The 17443-nt window shown below is 56.9% G+C and overlaps 8 protein-coding genes across 8 annotated transcripts; 2 read left to right on the top strand and 6 right to left on the bottom strand.

Moving 5' to 3' along the window:
• Positions 1 to 476: 476 nt before the first annotated feature.
• On the bottom strand, positions 477 to 1081 carry F5Z01DRAFT_658952 (uncharacterized protein). Its single transcript, XM_046263729.1, has one exon. It carries the CDS (start codon positions 1047 to 1049, stop codon positions 582 to 584), a length of 468 nt encoding a protein of 155 aa, XP_046116922.1. The 5' UTR covers positions 1050 to 1081; the 3' UTR covers positions 477 to 581.
• F5Z01DRAFT_658950 (uncharacterized protein) lies at positions 1060 to 1684 on the bottom strand. Its single transcript, XM_046263728.1, has 2 exons — positions 1310 to 1684; positions 1060 to 1260 (listed from the first exon to the last, which is right to left on the bottom strand). The coding sequence occupies exons 1-2, from the start codon at positions 1389 to 1391 to the stop codon at positions 1103 to 1105; spliced, it is 240 nt and encodes a 79-aa protein (XP_046116921.1). The 5' UTR covers positions 1392 to 1684; the 3' UTR covers positions 1060 to 1102.
• A 1828-nt stretch (positions 1685 to 3512) lies between these two features.
• On the bottom strand, positions 3513 to 5569 carry F5Z01DRAFT_737809 (ankyrin repeat-containing domain protein; the record flags this gene model as incomplete). Its single annotated transcript, XM_046266807.1, has 2 exons — positions 4287 to 5569; positions 3513 to 4214 (listed from the first exon to the last, which is right to left on the bottom strand). The coding sequence occupies exons 1-2, from the start codon at positions 5313 to 5315 to the stop codon at positions 3513 to 3515; spliced, it is 1731 nt and encodes a 576-aa protein (XP_046116920.1). The 5' UTR covers positions 5316 to 5569.
• Positions 5570 to 6054: 485 nt separating this feature from the next.
• On the bottom strand, positions 6055 to 6756 carry F5Z01DRAFT_170628 (uncharacterized protein). The gene has a single exon (XM_046257892.1). It carries the CDS (start codon positions 6579 to 6581, stop codon positions 6204 to 6206), a length of 378 nt encoding a protein of 125 aa, XP_046116919.1. The 5' UTR covers positions 6582 to 6756; the 3' UTR covers positions 6055 to 6203.
• F5Z01DRAFT_170629 (Metallo-dependent phosphatase-like protein) lies at positions 6757 to 8955 on the top strand. Its single transcript, XM_046257893.1, has 2 exons — positions 6757 to 7058; positions 7114 to 8955. Exons 1-2 carry the CDS (start codon positions 6932 to 6934, stop codon positions 8811 to 8813), a joined length of 1827 nt encoding a protein of 608 aa, XP_046116918.1. The 5' UTR covers positions 6757 to 6931; the 3' UTR covers positions 8814 to 8955.
• Positions 8956 to 8986: 31 nt separating this feature from the next.
• Positions 8987 to 10962, bottom strand: F5Z01DRAFT_170316 (major facilitator superfamily domain-containing protein). The gene is made up of 5 exons (XM_046257890.1): positions 10509 to 10962; positions 10206 to 10452; positions 10072 to 10151; positions 9169 to 10020; positions 8987 to 9119 (listed from the first exon to the last, which is right to left on the bottom strand). The coding sequence occupies exons 1-5, from the start codon at positions 10779 to 10781 to the stop codon at positions 9084 to 9086; spliced, it is 1488 nt and encodes a 495-aa protein (XP_046116917.1). The 5' UTR covers positions 10782 to 10962; the 3' UTR covers positions 8987 to 9083.
• Positions 10963 to 12908: 1946 nt separating this feature from the next.
• Positions 12909 to 14183, bottom strand: F5Z01DRAFT_624614 (acyltransferase-domain-containing protein; the record flags this gene model as incomplete). Its single annotated transcript, XM_046261383.1, has 2 exons — positions 12909 to 13278; positions 13330 to 14183. The coding sequence occupies 2 exons, from the start codon at positions 14181 to 14183 to the stop codon at positions 12909 to 12911; spliced, it is 1224 nt and encodes a 407-aa protein (XP_046116916.1).
• Positions 14184 to 14959: 776 nt separating this feature from the next.
• Positions 14960 to 16348, top strand: F5Z01DRAFT_624447 (ATP-NAD kinase-like domain-containing protein; the record flags this gene model as incomplete). Its single annotated transcript, XM_046261376.1, has 1 exon — positions 14960 to 16348. The coding sequence occupies one exon, from the start codon at positions 14960 to 14962 to the stop codon at positions 16346 to 16348; it is 1389 nt and encodes a 462-aa protein (XP_046116915.1).
• Between the last annotated feature and the right edge of the window lie 1095 nt (positions 16349 to 17443).

The raw sequence follows: 17443 nt of genomic DNA, 5'->3' as shown, positions 1-17443 counted from the left end.
TATTTGAGTATCGGTCGCATCTCACGAACCCAATTGTTCACGCGTGTTCACCATTAAGTTACACCCACGGGCGCTGGCATTGTCCTCGACTTCACAAAACACCGGACAAAGTCACGTCCTGTAACCAGACAATGCAATCTTCAATCGGAGTCGGTGAGCACGGACACTTTTGGCCTATCGCAGGCAATGGTACCCTAGGCTTCGTCGAGGTCAAGACAAAGGCATTATTTACAAGGGCAGGAGACGAGCCAGTTCTCATGTCGCCGTCTTCGACCTTGAAAGATTCCGAAAGGCGCTTTCATGTCAATGGCCCGAGTGTCAATGGACTACCTTGTCGCGCAACTCGACTCTTGTTCGAAACAAGAACACCTTTCACGAAACATGATCTCGACCACGAACAGCAATGTCTTCATTGTCAGGAATGAAGCCACAATAGACGACTGATGAAGCTTGCACTGGCGGACAGTCTACATAAAGCCAACATCGACGCCAGATGTCTCTATCGTTGATTTAATTGCGACAGACCTGAACCTCGACAATCAACTCGATAACAACTTTCAACTAACCAAACAGACGCAAAACTAACAAAAATGCCACCCAGCAACACTCCCCGTCGGCTGTCCAGGAGACAGCCACCGCTGAAGCAGCCGCCCCAGGCACAGGGCAGCAACAACTCGGACGATACGAACGAGGAATTGACAAATTCCCCTTCCTACATCCGATCTCAAAAGATCAAGGAAAAGAAAGCAAAGGAAGAGGCAGGCCACAAGACCGCCAGGGCTCAGGCAGCCTCCACCGAAGCCAGGGCCAGCAGGACGCAGGTCACGAGGCTGGGGGAGCCTGTCCGAAGATCCGGTCGACTGCAAGCCAAGAGCCAAAGTTCTGCTACTACGAAGCCATCTCAGCCAGCGGAAGCTGGTGAGGACAGTGCGTCTGGCAAGCGAGCCGCGCCTGCGAGTGACGAGCAGCCAGCTGCGAAACGGCAGAAGGCCACAGCTGGTCCGAGCCAGGAGGGCGCATCCTCCAGCACGTCTGGGGCCCAGCGTCATCAGGGCGCAGCTGCATCTTCGTCAAGGCCAGTAAGGACATTTAGCGGCAACTATCAGCCTATTATGGCTGCTGATCCCTCCGATCGACCGCGCGCTGGTGCTACGGCCACAGGTCGACTGCAACCTCGTCCCAAGAAGGAACGTAAAGTCAAGTCAGCCGGTGATCGAGAGGAGTTCAGAAGAAGGGTCGGGGGCATGGAAAATGCCAACGCTACTGCAGGTCCAAGCAACACGAACGTGAGCGACGATCCCTTTATAACGCCTCAACAGGCCACAGCTGGGCCTAGCAACCGCGCCCCTGACAACAATCCGAGCTACAACAACCCTCCTCCCTTTTGGCATGGGAATCATCCCGAGGGGGCTGCACCTCTCCCTGATCCCAGGAACCTGAGATACGCCGCCCCGGGCAATCGGACCACAACTGGACCTTATGTTCCAGCAGTCAACCCAACCGCACAGGCCCCAGAGGCTGGCCTTGCGAATCCCCTATATTATCCTGAATGGCTCGAGCAAGGTTACCAGGGCGCCGCTGCCCCTGGGCTGCAAGACTACGGCTCAAATGATTATAATCCTGGCTATCAGGTGCCGCCGCATCCCCCAGCCCCAACTTTCCCCAATGATGCAGCCCCTAATCCAACGCACGACCGGCATGCATCCTACATCCCTGGTAGATCTCCTCCTCCTCTTGATAACCCTGATGTTCCTGCTATGCCTGATCCTCATGGTATCCCCCCACCTCCTGGTATCCCTCAGGCGGGCATGTATCCGGCGGTCCAGAATGTACCAGGGGCGCTTGTCCCCTGGCCGCATGGGCCTCCGGCTGCCGAGAATGCTCAGTGGACAGGCGACGCATCGCAGCCGGCCCAGCAGAACTTCCAGGGGATGAATTATGATGCTGCCACGGTTAACCCACAGGCCTTGCATCTACATCAGCCAATTCATGACCCGTTTTGTGACCCGTTTCACGCCCCGCCGATACAGCAGCAGCAGCAGCAGCAGCAGCAACAGCCTGAGGAAGAAGAGACTCAGGAGCAGCAGCCAGATGACGAGGGCATCGATGTTCCGTACTTTCCCCAATTTGACCCTTACATCTGGGCTTCTCGAACCAATGGGGACGACATGAACTCTGCGTTTGCTAACGATCCAACCCTTCGTGCCATGGTTGACCCTGATGCCCGACCGCGAGTCGACGACAGCAAGACAAGCCCAGCCCATTGTCCGAGTAGGACATTCAAGCTCCTGGGCGTAAACAATGCTAATAGGGACGGAAATGAAGCGTCGCTCACCATCCGCGATCCGCTGAACCCCGGTTTGCCCCCGGCCCCTGAGCTCCCAACACCTCACGTGCCAGGTGGGTTTCTGTCCGAAAAGTACAACCAGAACCAAGAAGACGAACACCCCGAAGGCACAGTCATTGACCAAGACGAAGACAACCGGTTTACGCGCGCTGAGAAAAAGGAACTCGGCATGCTGTGGAAAGTGACGAAAACCATCAGGCCTACAAAGTATGCACATCCTGAGCTTGTCAAGAGGATCACGAGGAAACGCATCGACGAGAACAAGATCAAGCGCTGTTACTCCGGCCCTAGGACCAACAGCTCTGCCCTGGCTAGGCCAACCTTTCTACCTGACGACGAGGCGGACTTTGATGAGCCTGAGGATGATGTGGAACCCTATGATCCCACAAGTGTGAAGTACATATTCAAGCCTGCTCCAGTAGAGCCTGACAACCTCTTCGCTACGGTCCCCGGCCCATCCTCTGCATCAAATGCAAGCCAAGTGGCTGCAACCACCGGGGCCCAAGCATCCTCTTCTCATAGATACCTGCCCAGCAGGCGTCCTGAACCCGCACAAGCCGACGCCCGTCGCGCCGATCGACGAGGCAGGATTCCCCCACGATCCGTCCCATTGCCTCCCGCACGCCCTCTGCCCCCAGTGAACATGAACAATCGACAGCCCACTCAGCGGGAGGTTGATGAACATATTGATCGTCGTCGCCAGCGTCTCTACCGCGCGCGTGCCGATTGGTTGACTGCCCACCCGTTCGACATCCTCCCTCGTGTCTTCCGGGGCAACACCATGCCACTTGACACGTTTCACGGCCAGCGCACGGCCCATGTTCAATTTCGTGCTGAGCGGAATGTCGCGGGCTTCCCGCAGCGTATCTATCAGTCTGGTCCCTTGTGGACATGCAGAGATTATGACCCCTCTGGCTTCTCGCGGGCGCATTGCAACCAGCGTGATATTAGGGAGAGGGCGGGTGAACTCCAGGATGAGGAGTATGACATGACGGAGGAGGAGTTTCTGGCGTTTGTGCCTTGGCGGGAGTGGAAGTTTTGATAGATAGACGGTGATTTGGTGGGTTGTCTGTCACGGAGGTAAGTTTGCGTGTTGTTTGTACTTGAATTTTAGTTAGGAGCAAATGTTTGTCAGTTGATCGATCCATTGCTACGTGGAAAGTCCTTATCGTCCTAGTCCCCTCTTCGTAAGACCTTTCCAAGGAAGTCTCCGCAATCTGTAGGTATAGTCCGCGTCAACTTCAGGTGGAAATACGGCATTGACGTCTAGAAATTCAGAGTAGCCCTTGGTCCAGAAAGATCCTCGCTGCACCACTCCGGCCGACTCTTTTACGAGGTCCTCTTTCACCCGGAGGAAGCGACGCGCAAGTGCTGGATACGGCGTCTTGCCAGCGTCGCCGTTGGTATTTCTCCAGAGGAATAACGCCCCCTTACTTTCCCAGTCGGTCAGGGCCCAATAGAGGGCGCTGCCATCGGTAATGTTGGTGTAGGTATTTGCGTTACTACCTATGAGCAGCTGGATGATCTCTGGGTGTGCGTGGCCCAGACAGGCCCATAGCAGCGGCGTCATGCCAGTGTAGGCTGTTGCCTCCAGAGATGCACCAGCTGAAATCAGTGCGAGGCTTATCTTGTATGCCTCGTCGTAGTTAGCCAGAAGTACCGCGTCGTGTAGGATCGTGCGCTGCGAGCCGCGTGGTCTGATGTTCGGGTCCGCGTTATGTTCGAGGAGTGTCGAGACCATAGAGAGTGCCATGCGATTAGGCATCGAGAAGGCTTGCACTAGTGGTCTCCGGTCGATTCCGGATACTTTACGCATGCTTAGATCCGACCTCATGGGTGCGTCCAAGTCGGCTCCAAAGAAGCACGCCTATCGCAGCAAGTCAGGCGAACGTTTTCTAAAGGCTAATTTAAGTAAAGTGCTGGCTTCGACGCCGCGCACCTCTTCCATTGAATATCCCTCCTCGAAAGCATCCACGTTATTATTTTCATCGTAGACAATATTGTGCTTCCGAAGCTGTTCATGCAGCTGGTCCCGATGGGCAGACGACGTTAAGTCCAGGACACGCCTGAGCAGCCATTGCTGACCCTGACTATACTTTCCGACATTCAGATGAGCAAATGGCATAATGGCCTCGGCATCTTCATGCAGGCCATCGTGGAGGCCCAGCTCGGCAAAAAGGCGCACGATGCTGGCACGTCCATACTTGAGAGCGCTCCACAACGGTCCATGCGGTTGCGATCCTCTTGGTTGCCATTGCGCGCCCCTGGAGAGGAGGAACTTGATAACGTCCTCGTGACCGTGTCTGACTGCCTGCCACAGCGCTGTGACCTTGTACCTCTGGCGCTGGTAGCCGGGGCTGAAGAAATCGCCACAGTTGAGGTCGTCGCCCCTGTCCGCGATGAGCTTGACGATGTGTAGGTGACCGCGCGCGGCTGCTTGGAGCAAAGGGTACGGGCTGGCCAAGTCCGGCGCGACATGCACCGTGTCATTCTTGAATGTGTAGCCCTCGTACAGCAGCAGTTCTGCGACTCGGATTGAGTTCCTCGCAATGGCTTTGCTGAGCGCAGACTTGGAAGCAGCGCTGCCCGCGATCGGGGCGTCCGGATGGCACTTGCGCCACTGGAGGATGATCTCGGGCTGGTCTGTCTCGGCCGCATGCTCCCACGGTCGGAGGCAGTGGTCGCAGTCTGAGAAGAAGCCGTAGATCAGGGGCGTAAGGAATGAGTAAAAACGCCTGGAGATGAGGGCGAGGTTCTGTAGATGCCAGACCCGGCAGAAGCCGCCGTAGCCCAAGTTGCTCGGCAAGCGCCATTTGTCCGACGCGCCAATGTATCCATCGCCTACCAGGGTGTCGAGGAGACTGTCGTGCTCGTTGATCCAGGGCTCTGGCGGGGGATCGTATGCGTACGCGACGATCTTGTGTAGCAGCTCATTTGGCAGCGTCTCCAGCGACGGTGCGGATGACATCAAGGCACAAGGCGTCCTTGACGCTGGATCATGGTCTGATGCCGCGAGAGGGGGTCATGAAAAGTGGGTGGCGACAGCACTGCTGGGGGAGATGATTGGCGACATAAATATACCCTGGCCAGGTGCTGCAGGGTAGGCGTTCTCGCGCTAACGGAGATGGTGAATGGCAACGCATGGCCTGCTTTGATGTGCCCACGTCTTCGAGGCCAGTCACAATTGTAGGGTTTCCTCCAAGGTTAGCTGAAGTAACGCAGGACATTCTCTCGGCGGAACAGCAACGTGCTGTCTGCAGTGCGAAGTTGATATGGAATGGACGGTCAGCGTCTAGTGCCGTGACTACCCTGTAGCCTCGAGCTTGCCCGTGAACAGCTCGGCCGTAGTACTTCGTGGAAGGTTGCAGGCTAATTAAATAGAAGAGGGAGATCAGTCACTTCGAATTCTGAATTTGCTTTTGTATCAATTACGACAAGAGGTGGTGAGATCGAAACATGAACACAGCGACGTCCACATAGTATCCTTGGACACTCGATGTGATGAGATGAAGCGTGGAACAAACTCTAAGGGAGAAAACTAAGGTGGAATAAATCATATTATAAGTGCAATGCGCATTTTGGATCTTCTATCCTCAAAGTTCCACTCGTTTCGACCACCTGGCATGGCAGACTAGACGTAGAAGCCGCAGGGAAGTCCATCGTAAGCTTGTACATTGTGGCTGGGCGCCTTGGCCTTCTCAAACATAGAATTCTTAGCCAGGACAAGTCGCCCCAGAAATCTAGCCAATTGCGCATGTTGAAGCAAAGCTGATTCAATCCCACTGGGATGCTTGTATCTCCTGAGTAGGCCAACCAACTCGAAAACAAGAAGCATCTCGCCGACCTCGGAGGGACATCAATCGCGATACAATTGAAGCCCACCGCCACATGCCAGATGCCTCAATGAGCCAGCCTTCCGAACAAAGGGCCCTTGTATCTCGCCAATCTCACTTGGCGCCTCTGACGGCTCTAACGGCTCCTTACCGAAAAAGGCATGTCGAAAGACGCAGAATCCAAGGCCAACGACGAATCTCGCGCTGATTCGCCACTTGACCTCTTCTCGTCGGAGACCTCCGCGTACATGAACTCTGTGTATCAGCGACCCAAGCGTGGGAACAATCGGCAGGTCCTTTTGCCTCCAAGAGCTCTCTCCACCGTGACAGAACGGCCATGAGACCACGTGCTCTGACGACAGAGACAGAGACACAAGTCGCCAAGCAACACGAATCCTCATGGAGAGACAAGTGTGTCATATTTTCGCGTCCATTGGGGGCAAGCACGCGTAAACCCAAAGGCGAGCCCAGAAGGTTGACCAAAGAACGCGGCGCCATCTTTATCCTTTAGAGTTAAAACCTACTTGACTAGCCAATCGCCTTCCCCACGTTCATATCGGACCCCTGCCACTTAGGGACGTTAGTTCGTCAGCTATCAGGGTACCTGTCGAGTGACCTACTTGGCAAAGGCATCGTGGGCAGATAAGAAGCGGACGGCGCCGCGCTTCTGTTTGTCTGCCCTCTTGCTCGCGCTGCTCCGTGGTCTCGAAGAACTAGATTGACCTGACACTCGTCGCGTCTCCTCATCACCATGAAGTCGTCGATTGCTCTTGCGCTCAGCGCCTTCGCTGGCTCGGCCCTCGCTGACGATGTCCTCTTCAGCAAGCGCCACAGTGACATGAAGCGCCAGGTGAACGACCAGGGCCAATGGAACGTTTGTGCGTGCAATGGGCTTTGCAACTTTTAAATAAATGCGGTGCTAACCAGAGGCAGCCTTCTTCCACGTCAACGACGTCCACGCCCACCTGGACGAGTTCTCCTCGTCCGGCACCGACTGCACCGAGCCTGAGGAGGGCTGCTATGGCGGTTACGCGCGCATCAAGACCAAGGTCACCGAGCTCAAGGAGGAGCACCCCGAGAACCTGTGGCTCAATGCAGGCGACGAGTTCCAGGGTACCCTCTTCTACTCCTTCTACGGGCCCGAGAAGATTGCCGAGACGGTCAACGACCTGGGCTTCGACCTCATGACCCTGGGCAACCACGAGTGGGACGGCGGCGACGACGAGCTGGGTCAGTTCCTCGAGAACATCACCTTCCCCGCCGTCTCCTGCAACGTCAAGAGCGAGAATGAGCTGCTCAAGAAGTACATCAAGCCCTACCACATCTTTGAGGACAAGAACCTAGCCATCATTGGCGCCACCACCGAGGACACGCCCGACATTGCCAACGTGGGCGACGAGACCGAGTTTGTCGACCCCATCAAGGAGATCCAAAAGTACGTCGACGAGATTCGCGACGAGTACCCCGACGTCAAGTACATTGTCGCCCTCACCCACCTCGGCTACGAGGTCGACCAGGAGCTCGCCAAGGAGACAGAGGGCCTGTCGCTCATCATTGGCGGCCACTCGCACACCCTCCTCGGCGACATGGAGGACGCCGAGGGCGACTACCCGACCATTGTCGAGAACAAGAACGGCGACGAGGTCTTCATCGTCACTTCGTACCGCTGGGGCGAGTACATGGGTGAGATCAACGTCCTGTACGACGAGGAAGGATATATTATGGAGTACCACGGCGCGCCCATTCACCTCACCAACACCACCAAGCAGGAGTCGGAGCTGCAGGACCAGGTCGACGCCTGGCGCGGCCCCTTTGAGGAGTTCGCCGCCGAGGTTCTGGGCGAGACTGAAAACGAGCTCGTCCAGGAGACCTGCCAGGACGGCGACTGCCTGCTAGGCCAGGTCATGGCCGACGCCATGCTCGAGTACCGCCAGAACCAGACGGACAGCGAGCCTCCTCACTTTGCCCTCATCAACGCCGGTGGCATCCGCGCCACCATTGACGAGGGTGACATTACCCGCGGCGAGGTCCTCACCTCTTTCCCCTTTGGCAACACCATTGTCGAGTTGAACTACACCGGCGAGGAGGTCCGCAACATCCTCGAGGGCCTCGTCTCAGGTGAGAACCCAGAGACAGGCGACGAGGTCACCTCGTGGTTCCAGGTCTCCAAGGGCATCAAGGTCACGTACAACCCAGACAACGACGTCGGTTCGCGCCTCGTCAGCGTTGAGGTGGACGGTGAGAAGCTCGATGATGAGGAGGAGTACCGCGTCGTCACGCTTGACTTCCTCGCGGGCGGCGGTGACTCCATCTTCCCGCCCGAGTCGGAGTTTGCCACGCTCGACACGCAGGATGAGGTCCTCGTGCAGTACATTGAGGCCCACACGCCTCTGGACAATGAGCTCGAGGAGCGTGTTGTCAAGACGGACAAACAGGCGGAGGACGGCAGCGATGATGGCTCTGACAGTGGCAGTGACGGTGACTCTGACAAGGAGGAGGGCAGCGACGGAAACCAGGATGAGGAGAAGGACAGCAACTCGGAGGGTGGCGATGGCGGGAACGCTGCTGGTATTCTTAGCGTGTCTAGCTGGACTGTCCTGGCTGTTGGTGGTGCTGCCCTGCTTGCTCTGTAAGCTGTGTTGGCGGCAGATCTTGATGGGAGATGGACATAGAGTATATGATAAAATACGACATATTTGCACATCTGTCAATTGCGAGATCGCAACTTTGGGACAGTCATTCACGTGAGCGCCACCATACAGTGACTTCCTCAAGAGACAATTGAAGAGTAGTTGGTACCAGGTATATTCAGCGACAATACATATAGTTTCGTATATATATATATCCCTCACAAAACGAAGACATGGCCACACAGACCCTAAAGGCTGCCTGCCAGTGACCAATTAGTACGTGTAGCGGAAAGACGACGAAGCATCCTCCTATGAGCAGGTTAGTATCACTTCGCAACGGCATGCAGGGAGAGCTCACATCATGGGCCTCGAGGATCTTGCCCTCACGGTCCGCCTTGCCATTCTGCCTCCAGAAGGCCAAGTCACAGATGCACACGAGAACAATGTTGAGAAGCGCGGCCGTGATGCACGCGTACATGCCGGGCTTGTAGCCCGTCAGCTTGTCCTGCTCACGGAACACCAAGCTACCGGCGATGCCACCAATACCACCGAACCCAACAAGCGTGGCGCTGCAAAAGGCGCGCTTCCACTGGCCGCGCACATTGTTGGCCTGGAAGGACATAACGGCGGGGATGTTGGAGTTGGCGCCCGCGGTGACGAGGAAGACGCCAAAGTAGCGCACGTTGGCGTTGGAGTGCCACCCCATGATGGGCAGCCCGATGAGCGCGAGGACCATGTTGACAATGATAATGGGCCCGCGCACGCGGTACTTGTCGCCCAGCCAGCCGGTCAGGAGCATGACGAAGCCGGCAAAGGCGTAGGGGGGCGCGACGAGGCACTGCGCCTGGGCGACGTTGAAGCCCATGTTCTCAATGAGGATGATGGGCAGCGTGTACGCGAGCGCGTACGAGAGCGTGGTCGAGCAGCAGAAGATGAGGGCGTAGGCCCAGATCTTCCAGTCGGTGCCGGCGCGGAGGAACTTGCCCATGTTGAAGGCCTCGACCTTGGAGTCGCCGCGGTCCCGGGCGATGCGGGACACGACCCAGGCGCGCTCCCGGTCGCCCAGGAAGGACCAGTTCTTGCGGTTCGAGTCGGGGAAATCGACCAGCAGCCAGTACCCGGCGATACCGAGGCAGCAGGTGAGGATGCCCTCCATGGTGAAGATCCAGCGCCAGCCGGTGAGGTTGGCCAGGCCGTTCATTTGCATGAGCTAAAGCAGCGTGAGTTTGGTACTGGACAGAGAGCAGATAGAGGTACATACACCGTAGGCGAGGATGCCGGCAAAGGCAGACGCCACGCAGCCGAGCAGGTAGAAGAGGGAGTATCGCTTGCCGACCTCGTCTACGCAAAGTCAGTCAGTGTCTCGTCACTTCTCCTTAGCAACGCAGTCCTTACATCGGGTGTACCATGTGCTGAGCAGGTAGACGCAGCTGGGGAAGAAGCCGGCCTCGAGGACACCGAGCAGCACGCGCGTGCCCGCGAGCTGGCCAAAGTTCTGGACGAAGCCCATGCCGATCATGACGGCGCCCCAGAGGATAGTGATGATGGCGAGATGGATGCGGGGCCCGATGGCGCGGCAGATGATGGTCGACGGGGGCTGGCAGATGATGTACGGGATGAAGAAGAGCAAGTTGGCAATGTTCTGTAGGCTCTGTCAGCAACTTGCAAGAGGATATTCAGACAGAAAGGAAGACGGACGTAGTTGGCGCCAAGCTGCAGCTCGACACTCATGCCCGCAATGTTGGCGGCGCTCATGTTGGTGCGGTCCATGAGGGAGACACAGTACATGAGGCCGACGGTCACGACGAGGCGGCGGTCGACGCGGCGGATGATCTGCTTCTGCTCCTGCTCGGTGAGATCATGGTCATCGGGATGAATGTCGGAGCCGCTGCCGGCGACGGCCGAGTCGTCAATGTGACGGAGCTCAGGATCACCTGACTTCTCGTCGAGGTCGTGACTCCTGCGGTCCATGGTTCAGTAGCGGTAAGACGGTGTAACAGAAGTTGGATGTCGATGAGGCGTGGCGAGGCAAGGCAAGAAAAGGGGAGAAGAGTCGATGTCTCGAGAGCCAGGTAGGACAACAAGTATGCAGGGAAAGGAGGCGAACTATATGCTTTCAGGATGAAGGACGAGCTCCCTCTCAAACAGGGGTCCATCTCATTGTCAACCTAGGATACGCTGCCCAAGGATCCTCGCAGCATCGGAGGGCGGGGGTGTCTGTGTCGAACAGTATCTTGGCCCTCCCCAATCTTCACGCCACCTGCATCGTTGACCCCAAATCTGAGGAGGAGGAGGTATGCACCACATAGCTGCGATGTAGTTGGCGCCCTAGACTAGCCTCCAAGGCCCAGACTAGTGGATAAACAAAGTGGGAAAAGGGCCTGGCTGGGATCATCAGTATCAGCACAGGTGCCGGGCGAGGACGGTGGTCCGTGCATGGGATCTGAATCTCCCTGTATCTGCCGCCGCTCCTCCTGCCTCTTGCTGGAGATGATCTTTGTCCTGGCCTGGACAGGCAGGCCGTTGATAATCCGGCGCGCGCGAGACATCGTTCCTGTGGGCTCCTCTCTGCCCTGCTGCTGCCCAGCCCGATCAACCACCAGTGCAGGCAACTGAGGGTCTGCCCTCAACAACTGGAGGCACAGCAGCGGATCCGCAGACGATAATACCCCCGATTCTCCTCCGACTCCAGTAAAGTTTCGCGGGGTAATTAGCAGCCAGGCGGCAGACAAACAAGCTCAAGCTTCAGCAACAAGGTCGCTGAGTGGCGCCCTTCCGCGTCGCCTTGGCGGCCGGGCCAGATGCCTAATTGGGCATATAGTAGGAAAGCCAATAGGCCGCCCGTCGAGATGCATCTTGTCCAGTATCCACGCGCTCTGGCAGTTGGCATCGGCTTGCGTCGAGCTGGCGTCCACTGGACGATGATCGACGCCTCTGGGGAAGCAGCTCCGTGGATACACAAAGAGGGATTTCTTTGCTGCAGAAACCAGGAAGCACTGCTCAGTGATAAGGACTGACAGCATTGTACCTTGAGCATCAAGTGCCATCTGCCCCCTCGACGTCTTGAGCTGCCAAAGAGGCGTCCAGTGACTCCAACCCCCCTGTTCGAGACTCAAATCAACGACGACTCCAAGCTGCCACAGCCCGGCCTCACGCACCAAGAGCGGTAGTCGTGTGCGCGCCATTGTGGCCAGCGCCAGCGCCAGCGCCAGCTTGTCTCAGCATCTCCCTCCATCCCCGCATTCTTCCCCGCGCAATCCACCAGATCATGCGTGGGGATCGAAGCCATCAGCATCTTCTATTCGTGGCAGACCCGCCCCTAGTGAGAACCTTAATGCACACGCCTATCAGCCACACCGCATTGTATCGCAACACCTCGTCTGCGATACCGAGGCACGTTTTGCCATGTTGCGCACCCAAATGTCCAAGACAGCCTTGTCTGGGGGGCAAACACCTCGGATCTCCCAAAGCCAAGAGGCCCAAGCAATTGGAATGCCATGCATCACGCCGTCAACCTGGACACGCGACTGGCTGGACGCACAGAGTCTAGACCATCATTGCGCGTCAGGCCACACCCGTCACCACGATCGGCCGTGCATGATGCCTCGGCTCACTGGGTGCGGCTGAGTGATGCGTTTCGTCCAGCCGCCCGAGAGATTCCGAGCCATCAATGTCCCTTGAGATCTTCGTAATAGATGTGAGATGATAGATAGTTGGCTTGACATTATCGCAACATGTTCCCGTCCCGTCGGATGGAGCTGACCTGTCCCCTGCACCCTTACATTGCCATGCCACCACCATGCCACGTTGTCCTGCCCGTCCACCGTACCATCGTCTCCCGCGTCCAGCGTGAGGATCAGCATCGTGACTTGGCGCTTTGCCTGTTTCGAGGGTTCGACGCGAATCACTGCTTTTGTTGTCTGCAGCTTGCAGACCATGATCCTGGGATACATATACCACATCAGCACCGCGGCCTTACGCCTTGGCCAAGCATGCCAGTCAGACGCGGTGCATATTCGCAACAATCGCCCAAACTCGGTATCCAAAAACAGGCGCCTGTCTGGGCCAACCGCCGGCCCCAAGGACCTTGCTCTGCTCTCAAGACGCCAGAGGCGCCGCGCTTCGAGCCGCCCATAGTTTCTTCAGGCTATTCGTCACCAAGCCAACAATGCCAAGCACGGTGAAGATGTTGACAATCTCCCAGGGGTACTTTGTCCGAACCTCGGTCTCTATAAACTGTGTTGGTCCGTCCTGCAGCGGCGGGAAGCGACCCGTCGTTGTGTACTCTTCCAGGAGAGCATCCTTGTTGTACCATTCCTCCCGCAGCCAAATGTCAAACTCGGCTTGCGTGGCGAGGGGAATGTCCGACACCTTGAAGCGGCGCCAGTAGAGGTTGACCGACTTGGGCGGCAGCCCCTGAAAGTACGTGCTCGACAAGCCAAATAGCTGCTCGCCGTACTCGCCTCGTCTGCACTTTGTCAGTGATCCTTCTCCTCGCTCTGGTTGACTCGTCACTCACGGAATGCCTTCGTACGCAATGGTGCAGTCATACACGTATTCCACCGTGCCTTTCAACTCGCTCAGGCAAAAGTACATGCCTGTCCCGCGCGGAAGAAGCAAGTGCTCTGGGTCACGAATGTCGTTCTTCTTCGCCCAGCTCTCTGACTTTGTGCGCCCGTTCGCGCAGAGGTTCGTACCCTCTGGGAACAGCATGAGCCACATGGGGTCGTAGTATGTCTTGCCGCTCGGGCTGGTCTTTGGCTGACGCAGTTTCCACAGGCGGTACGCCATGCGCGGCTGGTCGGTGGCCATTTTGCGCGTCATGAAGATGAAGCTATACAGCATCATGCCCCATCCAATAAATGGGATGTACCGCAGCGACGCCTTGAGGATGATGTAAATGTGCCCGTGGAGCCTTGGTCGGTTCGCATACGCGACCCACCAGAGATATAGCCAGTCTGTGTAGATTTGGTGGTTGGCCACCAGGATGACACGCTCGGGAAAGTCAAACTCGACACGTCCACCAGGCATCGCCCTCATCTGGCCCGCGACCGTCGCATCTCCACTGATGCGAATCTTGGTGGGACCCCAGATGTAGGTCATGAAACTTGTCACAATCGCAAAGTGCTGCTTCGTCATGGCCATGTACGCATAGTACCAGTCGCGGTTGACCACGTACAGAGGCAGCCCGATCACCTGGGTGGTGAATATCGTGAGGATGCATGTCGCAAAGTACACGATAAAGGCGAACCCACGCACAACCTGCATGAGTTTTCCATAGCTCTGCTTCCCAGACGGATGGTCGCTCTTCGGCTTCTCTGTCAGCCCCGCGTCATCCGGTCCAGGAATGTTGGTTGCTGGCGAGTCGGTCATGGTTCGTGAGGTCGCAGGTTTGGTTTGCGACAAAGGCAAGGCGTGCGAAGGGTCCTGTTCTGCTCAAAAGCACCGTATGCCAGACCTCTCGATAGGTAGGCAGCGCGTTGCGAAGAGACGAGGGCGAGGCTGCGACGCGATCGTTGGTGGTGCACTGCGCGGCACAGTAAGCGTGGAGGGCACAGGCAGAAGAAACAGGGTCAGAGTCGAAGGATTGCTAGCGCTGAGGCAGCTGTTGTCCAAGCAGCATGCAGTGATCGGGCCCCCAAGCAAGGCAGCAAGTTTTTCCAACTCAAGCCAGAAGTTGGAACAGCTTTTGCTTACGCCAGATTCCGGTAAGTTGATCAACTCCGTCCCGCGCCATTGAGTCGACTCAGCCCAGTGAAGCGGGCCGTGACGTGCCAATCAGACGAGGGGGTCGTGGCCGATGCGGGCGAAGAATTCGTGGGAACGCCATAATTCAAAGTCTATGTGGTGTTGAAAATGCAATCAGAGACAGAGTTTCGAGTTTAACCTTAATCCAAGAGAATTTTCTGATATGCTTTAGTAGAGAATAGTCTGTCCCTTTTCACACGTAATAATCCTTGCTGGCTTCATCGACATGTGATAAAGCCAATGCCCCGCGGTGCCAAACGGGAAGGCGGTCAACTGTCCGATTCCATTCTGCCGTCCTCCGCATCATCGGCAATAATGCAGCTCGAGATCCACTCACGACTGGCTGGAGCTGTCTGGATGAACGAACGAACGGTCCTCCCCCATCTTGACCCTCATCCAGGATGAGTCTGCCCCGTCGCGCAACTCTGTTCGGGCGCCTCTATCATACACCATCATGGTGGACGACGACTGCGACCACTAGCTGGGCTGTGTGTCTATCCAGAACCTATTCCTCGAGCTCTGACATTCGCAGCATCGTCGAGCTGCCTGACCGCATTCATCCTCGATACCTGCGCTCCACGAAACCAGGGTCCTCACTCCTGTCCTTGAAATGGCCACGCCCACCCCGAAACCTTCTCGTCGTGCAGAAGCTCTACTCCGAAACGGTCACGGACGCAGTCGTCAAGTTCGCCAAGCACATCCACAATGAGTACCCCGACATCCACCTCATTCTCGAACCGCGCGTCGCGTCCAGCATCCAAGAACGCGTCGACTTTCCCGTCTACTCCTCAGACGACAGACCCTACATTGCGCAAAAGGTGGACGTGATTGCGACGTTTGGCGGTGACGGCACAGTGCTGCGCGCAGCTAGCCTGTTCAAGCTGCACGGATCCGTGCCGCCCATTGTCTCCTTCAGCATGGGCACGCTCGGCTTCCTGGGCGAATGGGACTTTCAGGAGCACAAGAAGGTCTGGAGAGAGGTGTACATGAGCGGGAGCGACGTGGCTGTGCGCGACGCTGCCGTCCCCCGGGGCAATAAGGACAGCCCAGAGGAGCAAGACGATGGCAACAACCCCTGGGCGCTCATCAAGGGCAAAAGCATGGGCGCGCAGCGAGCATCCAAGGTCCTACTGCGACATCGCATCAAAGCCGACATTTTCGACGCGAACGGCGACAACATCAACGACAGGCTGTCCGACAACCTGCTGGGGGATTCCAAGTCCCTCGCCGGGCCCTTGGCTGGCACCCTCGAGCCATCCCCTTCACTACGCGCCATCAACGAGATCTCCGTCCATCGAGGCTCGCACCCGCACCTTGCCATTATCGACATTTTCCAAAACGGGCACTTTCTCACCGAGACAATCGCCGACGGCATCCTCATCAGCACCCCGACCGGCTCGACAGCCTACTCCCTCAGCGCCGGCGGTCCCATTGTCCACCCCCTCGTCAAGTCGCTCCTCATCACCCCCATCTCGCCCTGCAGCCTGTCCTTCCGCTCCCTCGTGCTCCCGCTCGACACCAAGGTCACGCTGCGTATGAGCAAGAAGAACCGCGGTCGCGAGCTCGATCTCAGCATTGACGGCAAGCGCTGCGCCGGCGTGAGCCCCGGCAGCGAGTTGAGAGTGGAGGGCGAGTTTGTGGGACGGAGTCACGACGGGCGAGGGGAGGAGTGGGCGGGTGGTGTGCCGTGTGTGATTAGGACCGAGGACGATGATCCTTGGGTGGGAGGACTCAATGGGTTGCTCAAGTTTAATCATCCGTTTGGGAGGGCGACGGAGGGCGAGGACTAGGTGAGCTGGGCCGTGTGTTGTCAGGACAAGATGATACCCATGTATAAACTGTGTACGATCAAGGTGGAATACCAGTGTACCGAGAGCCGACGGTTCGTATTTGGCTTCTCGCCCTGTGAGCGATGTAGCCTGCGTGGCTGTGATCGCTGTTCCCTCGGATATCCGATCGCTTTCTTCGTCTCGTCGCGGATGAGGCCTCCTACAAGACCTTGGCACACGCCATGTTCACGCCAACAGTGGAAGTGTAGGTGAGGCTACGTAATGGCAAGTCCACTTATACGCTCCGCGGCGACCGAACACTGGAAACTTTCTCGTGTCGTGATGGTGACTGGCAGCCAATTGCGCGCTTCTTCTTGGACTCGCCAAGCGACATCGCGCTACACTGGCGTAGTTTGGCCTAGAATATGCTCATCCAAGTCTCCATCTAACATTTTCGACTTTGGTATCAATAAGACGCGCCGCTCTGGTTGAATGCAATGGCTGAGTTTTAATTTTGTATCATCTGCCTTCAAGTTCTTGTCATCGTCACGGCTCATACGTAACCTGTCTGGCTTTCAAAAGAAGATACGTCAACCAGCCGTGCTGCGAAGACGTGTGCATATGTAGTCTGCCTCTAACGACCAAACCAGTGTTTAAAAGGCAGATTTCTATCAGTGTACCTATGTCTGTTATTACTAGTACTGTTTCACAAACAATGGCATTGCGAAGCTCTGTGACACACGACTGATCAACGCAGGGTAGGCTGCATTTACTAGAATGAAACTGCCGCTTCCCGCCTGTGATGATCCCCCCACGCAATTTCAGGCCACGCGTCTCAGGCCCGCGCAGCCAGTCACGGAACGGCCTGCGACGTCAATTCGCTGTGGCGAGCGGCTGTCCCCGGACGCCGCGGATGCTTGAGGTGTGATCTGCGATGGTGGGATCTGGAGCCTGGCGACGCGAGTACGACTGCGCCGTCCTTTTGCATTTGACAGGATGATTGACAATTGTCGGTCAGTGACCTGGGCACATCCTGCGGGCTGACGACAGCGAGTAAAAGCAGTGTCTCTGTTGTGGCACCAGTGAGCGAGGCATGTGACGATCGAAGTTATACGG

This window comes from Emericellopsis atlantica, assembly GCF_019669845.1.
Source record: "Emericellopsis atlantica unplaced genomic scaffold F5Z01scaffold_18, whole genome shotgun sequence".
NCBI classification, from domain to species: Eukaryota; Fungi; Ascomycota; class Sordariomycetes; order Hypocreales; family Bionectriaceae; genus Emericellopsis; species Emericellopsis atlantica.
The sequence above is the reverse complement of the archived record's forward strand: the minus strand, read 5'-3'. Positions and strand labels throughout refer to the sequence as shown.

Coding starts and splice junctions, on each gene's coding strand:
- F5Z01DRAFT_658952 (XM_046263729.1), bottom strand. CDS start 1,049: ATGACGCTGGGCCCCAGACGTGCTGGAGGATGCGCCCTCCTGGCTCGG.
- F5Z01DRAFT_658950 (XM_046263728.1), bottom strand. CDS start 1,391: ATGCCAAAAGGGAGGAGGGTTGTTGTAGCTCGGATTGTTGTCAGGGGC. Junction 1,261..1,309: donor CAGCTGTGGCCTGTTGAGGC/GTTATAAAGGGA, acceptor GACCTGCAGTAG/CGTTGGCATTTTCCATGCCC.
- F5Z01DRAFT_170628 (XM_046257892.1), bottom strand. CDS start 6,581: ATGAGGATTCGTGTTGCTTGGCGACTTGTGTCTCTGTCTCTGTCGTCA.
- F5Z01DRAFT_170629 (XM_046257893.1), top strand. CDS start 6,932: ATGAAGTCGTCGATTGCTCTTGCGCTCAGCGCCTTCGCTGGCTCGGCC. Junction 7,059..7,113: donor CCAGGGCCAATGGAACGTTT/GTGCGTGCAATG, acceptor AACCAGAGGCAG/CCTTCTTCCACGTCAACGAC.
- F5Z01DRAFT_170316 (XM_046257890.1), bottom strand. CDS start 10,781: ATGGACCGCAGGAGTCACGACCTCGACGAGAAGTCAGGTGATCCTGAG. Junction 10,152..10,205: donor CAGCACATGGTACACCCGAT/GTAAGGACTGCG, acceptor GACTTTGCGTAG/ACGAGGTCGGCAAGCGATAC. Junction 10,021..10,071: donor CCGGCATCCTCGCCTACGGT/GTATGTACCTCT, acceptor ACGCTGCTTTAG/CTCATGCAAATGAACGGCCT.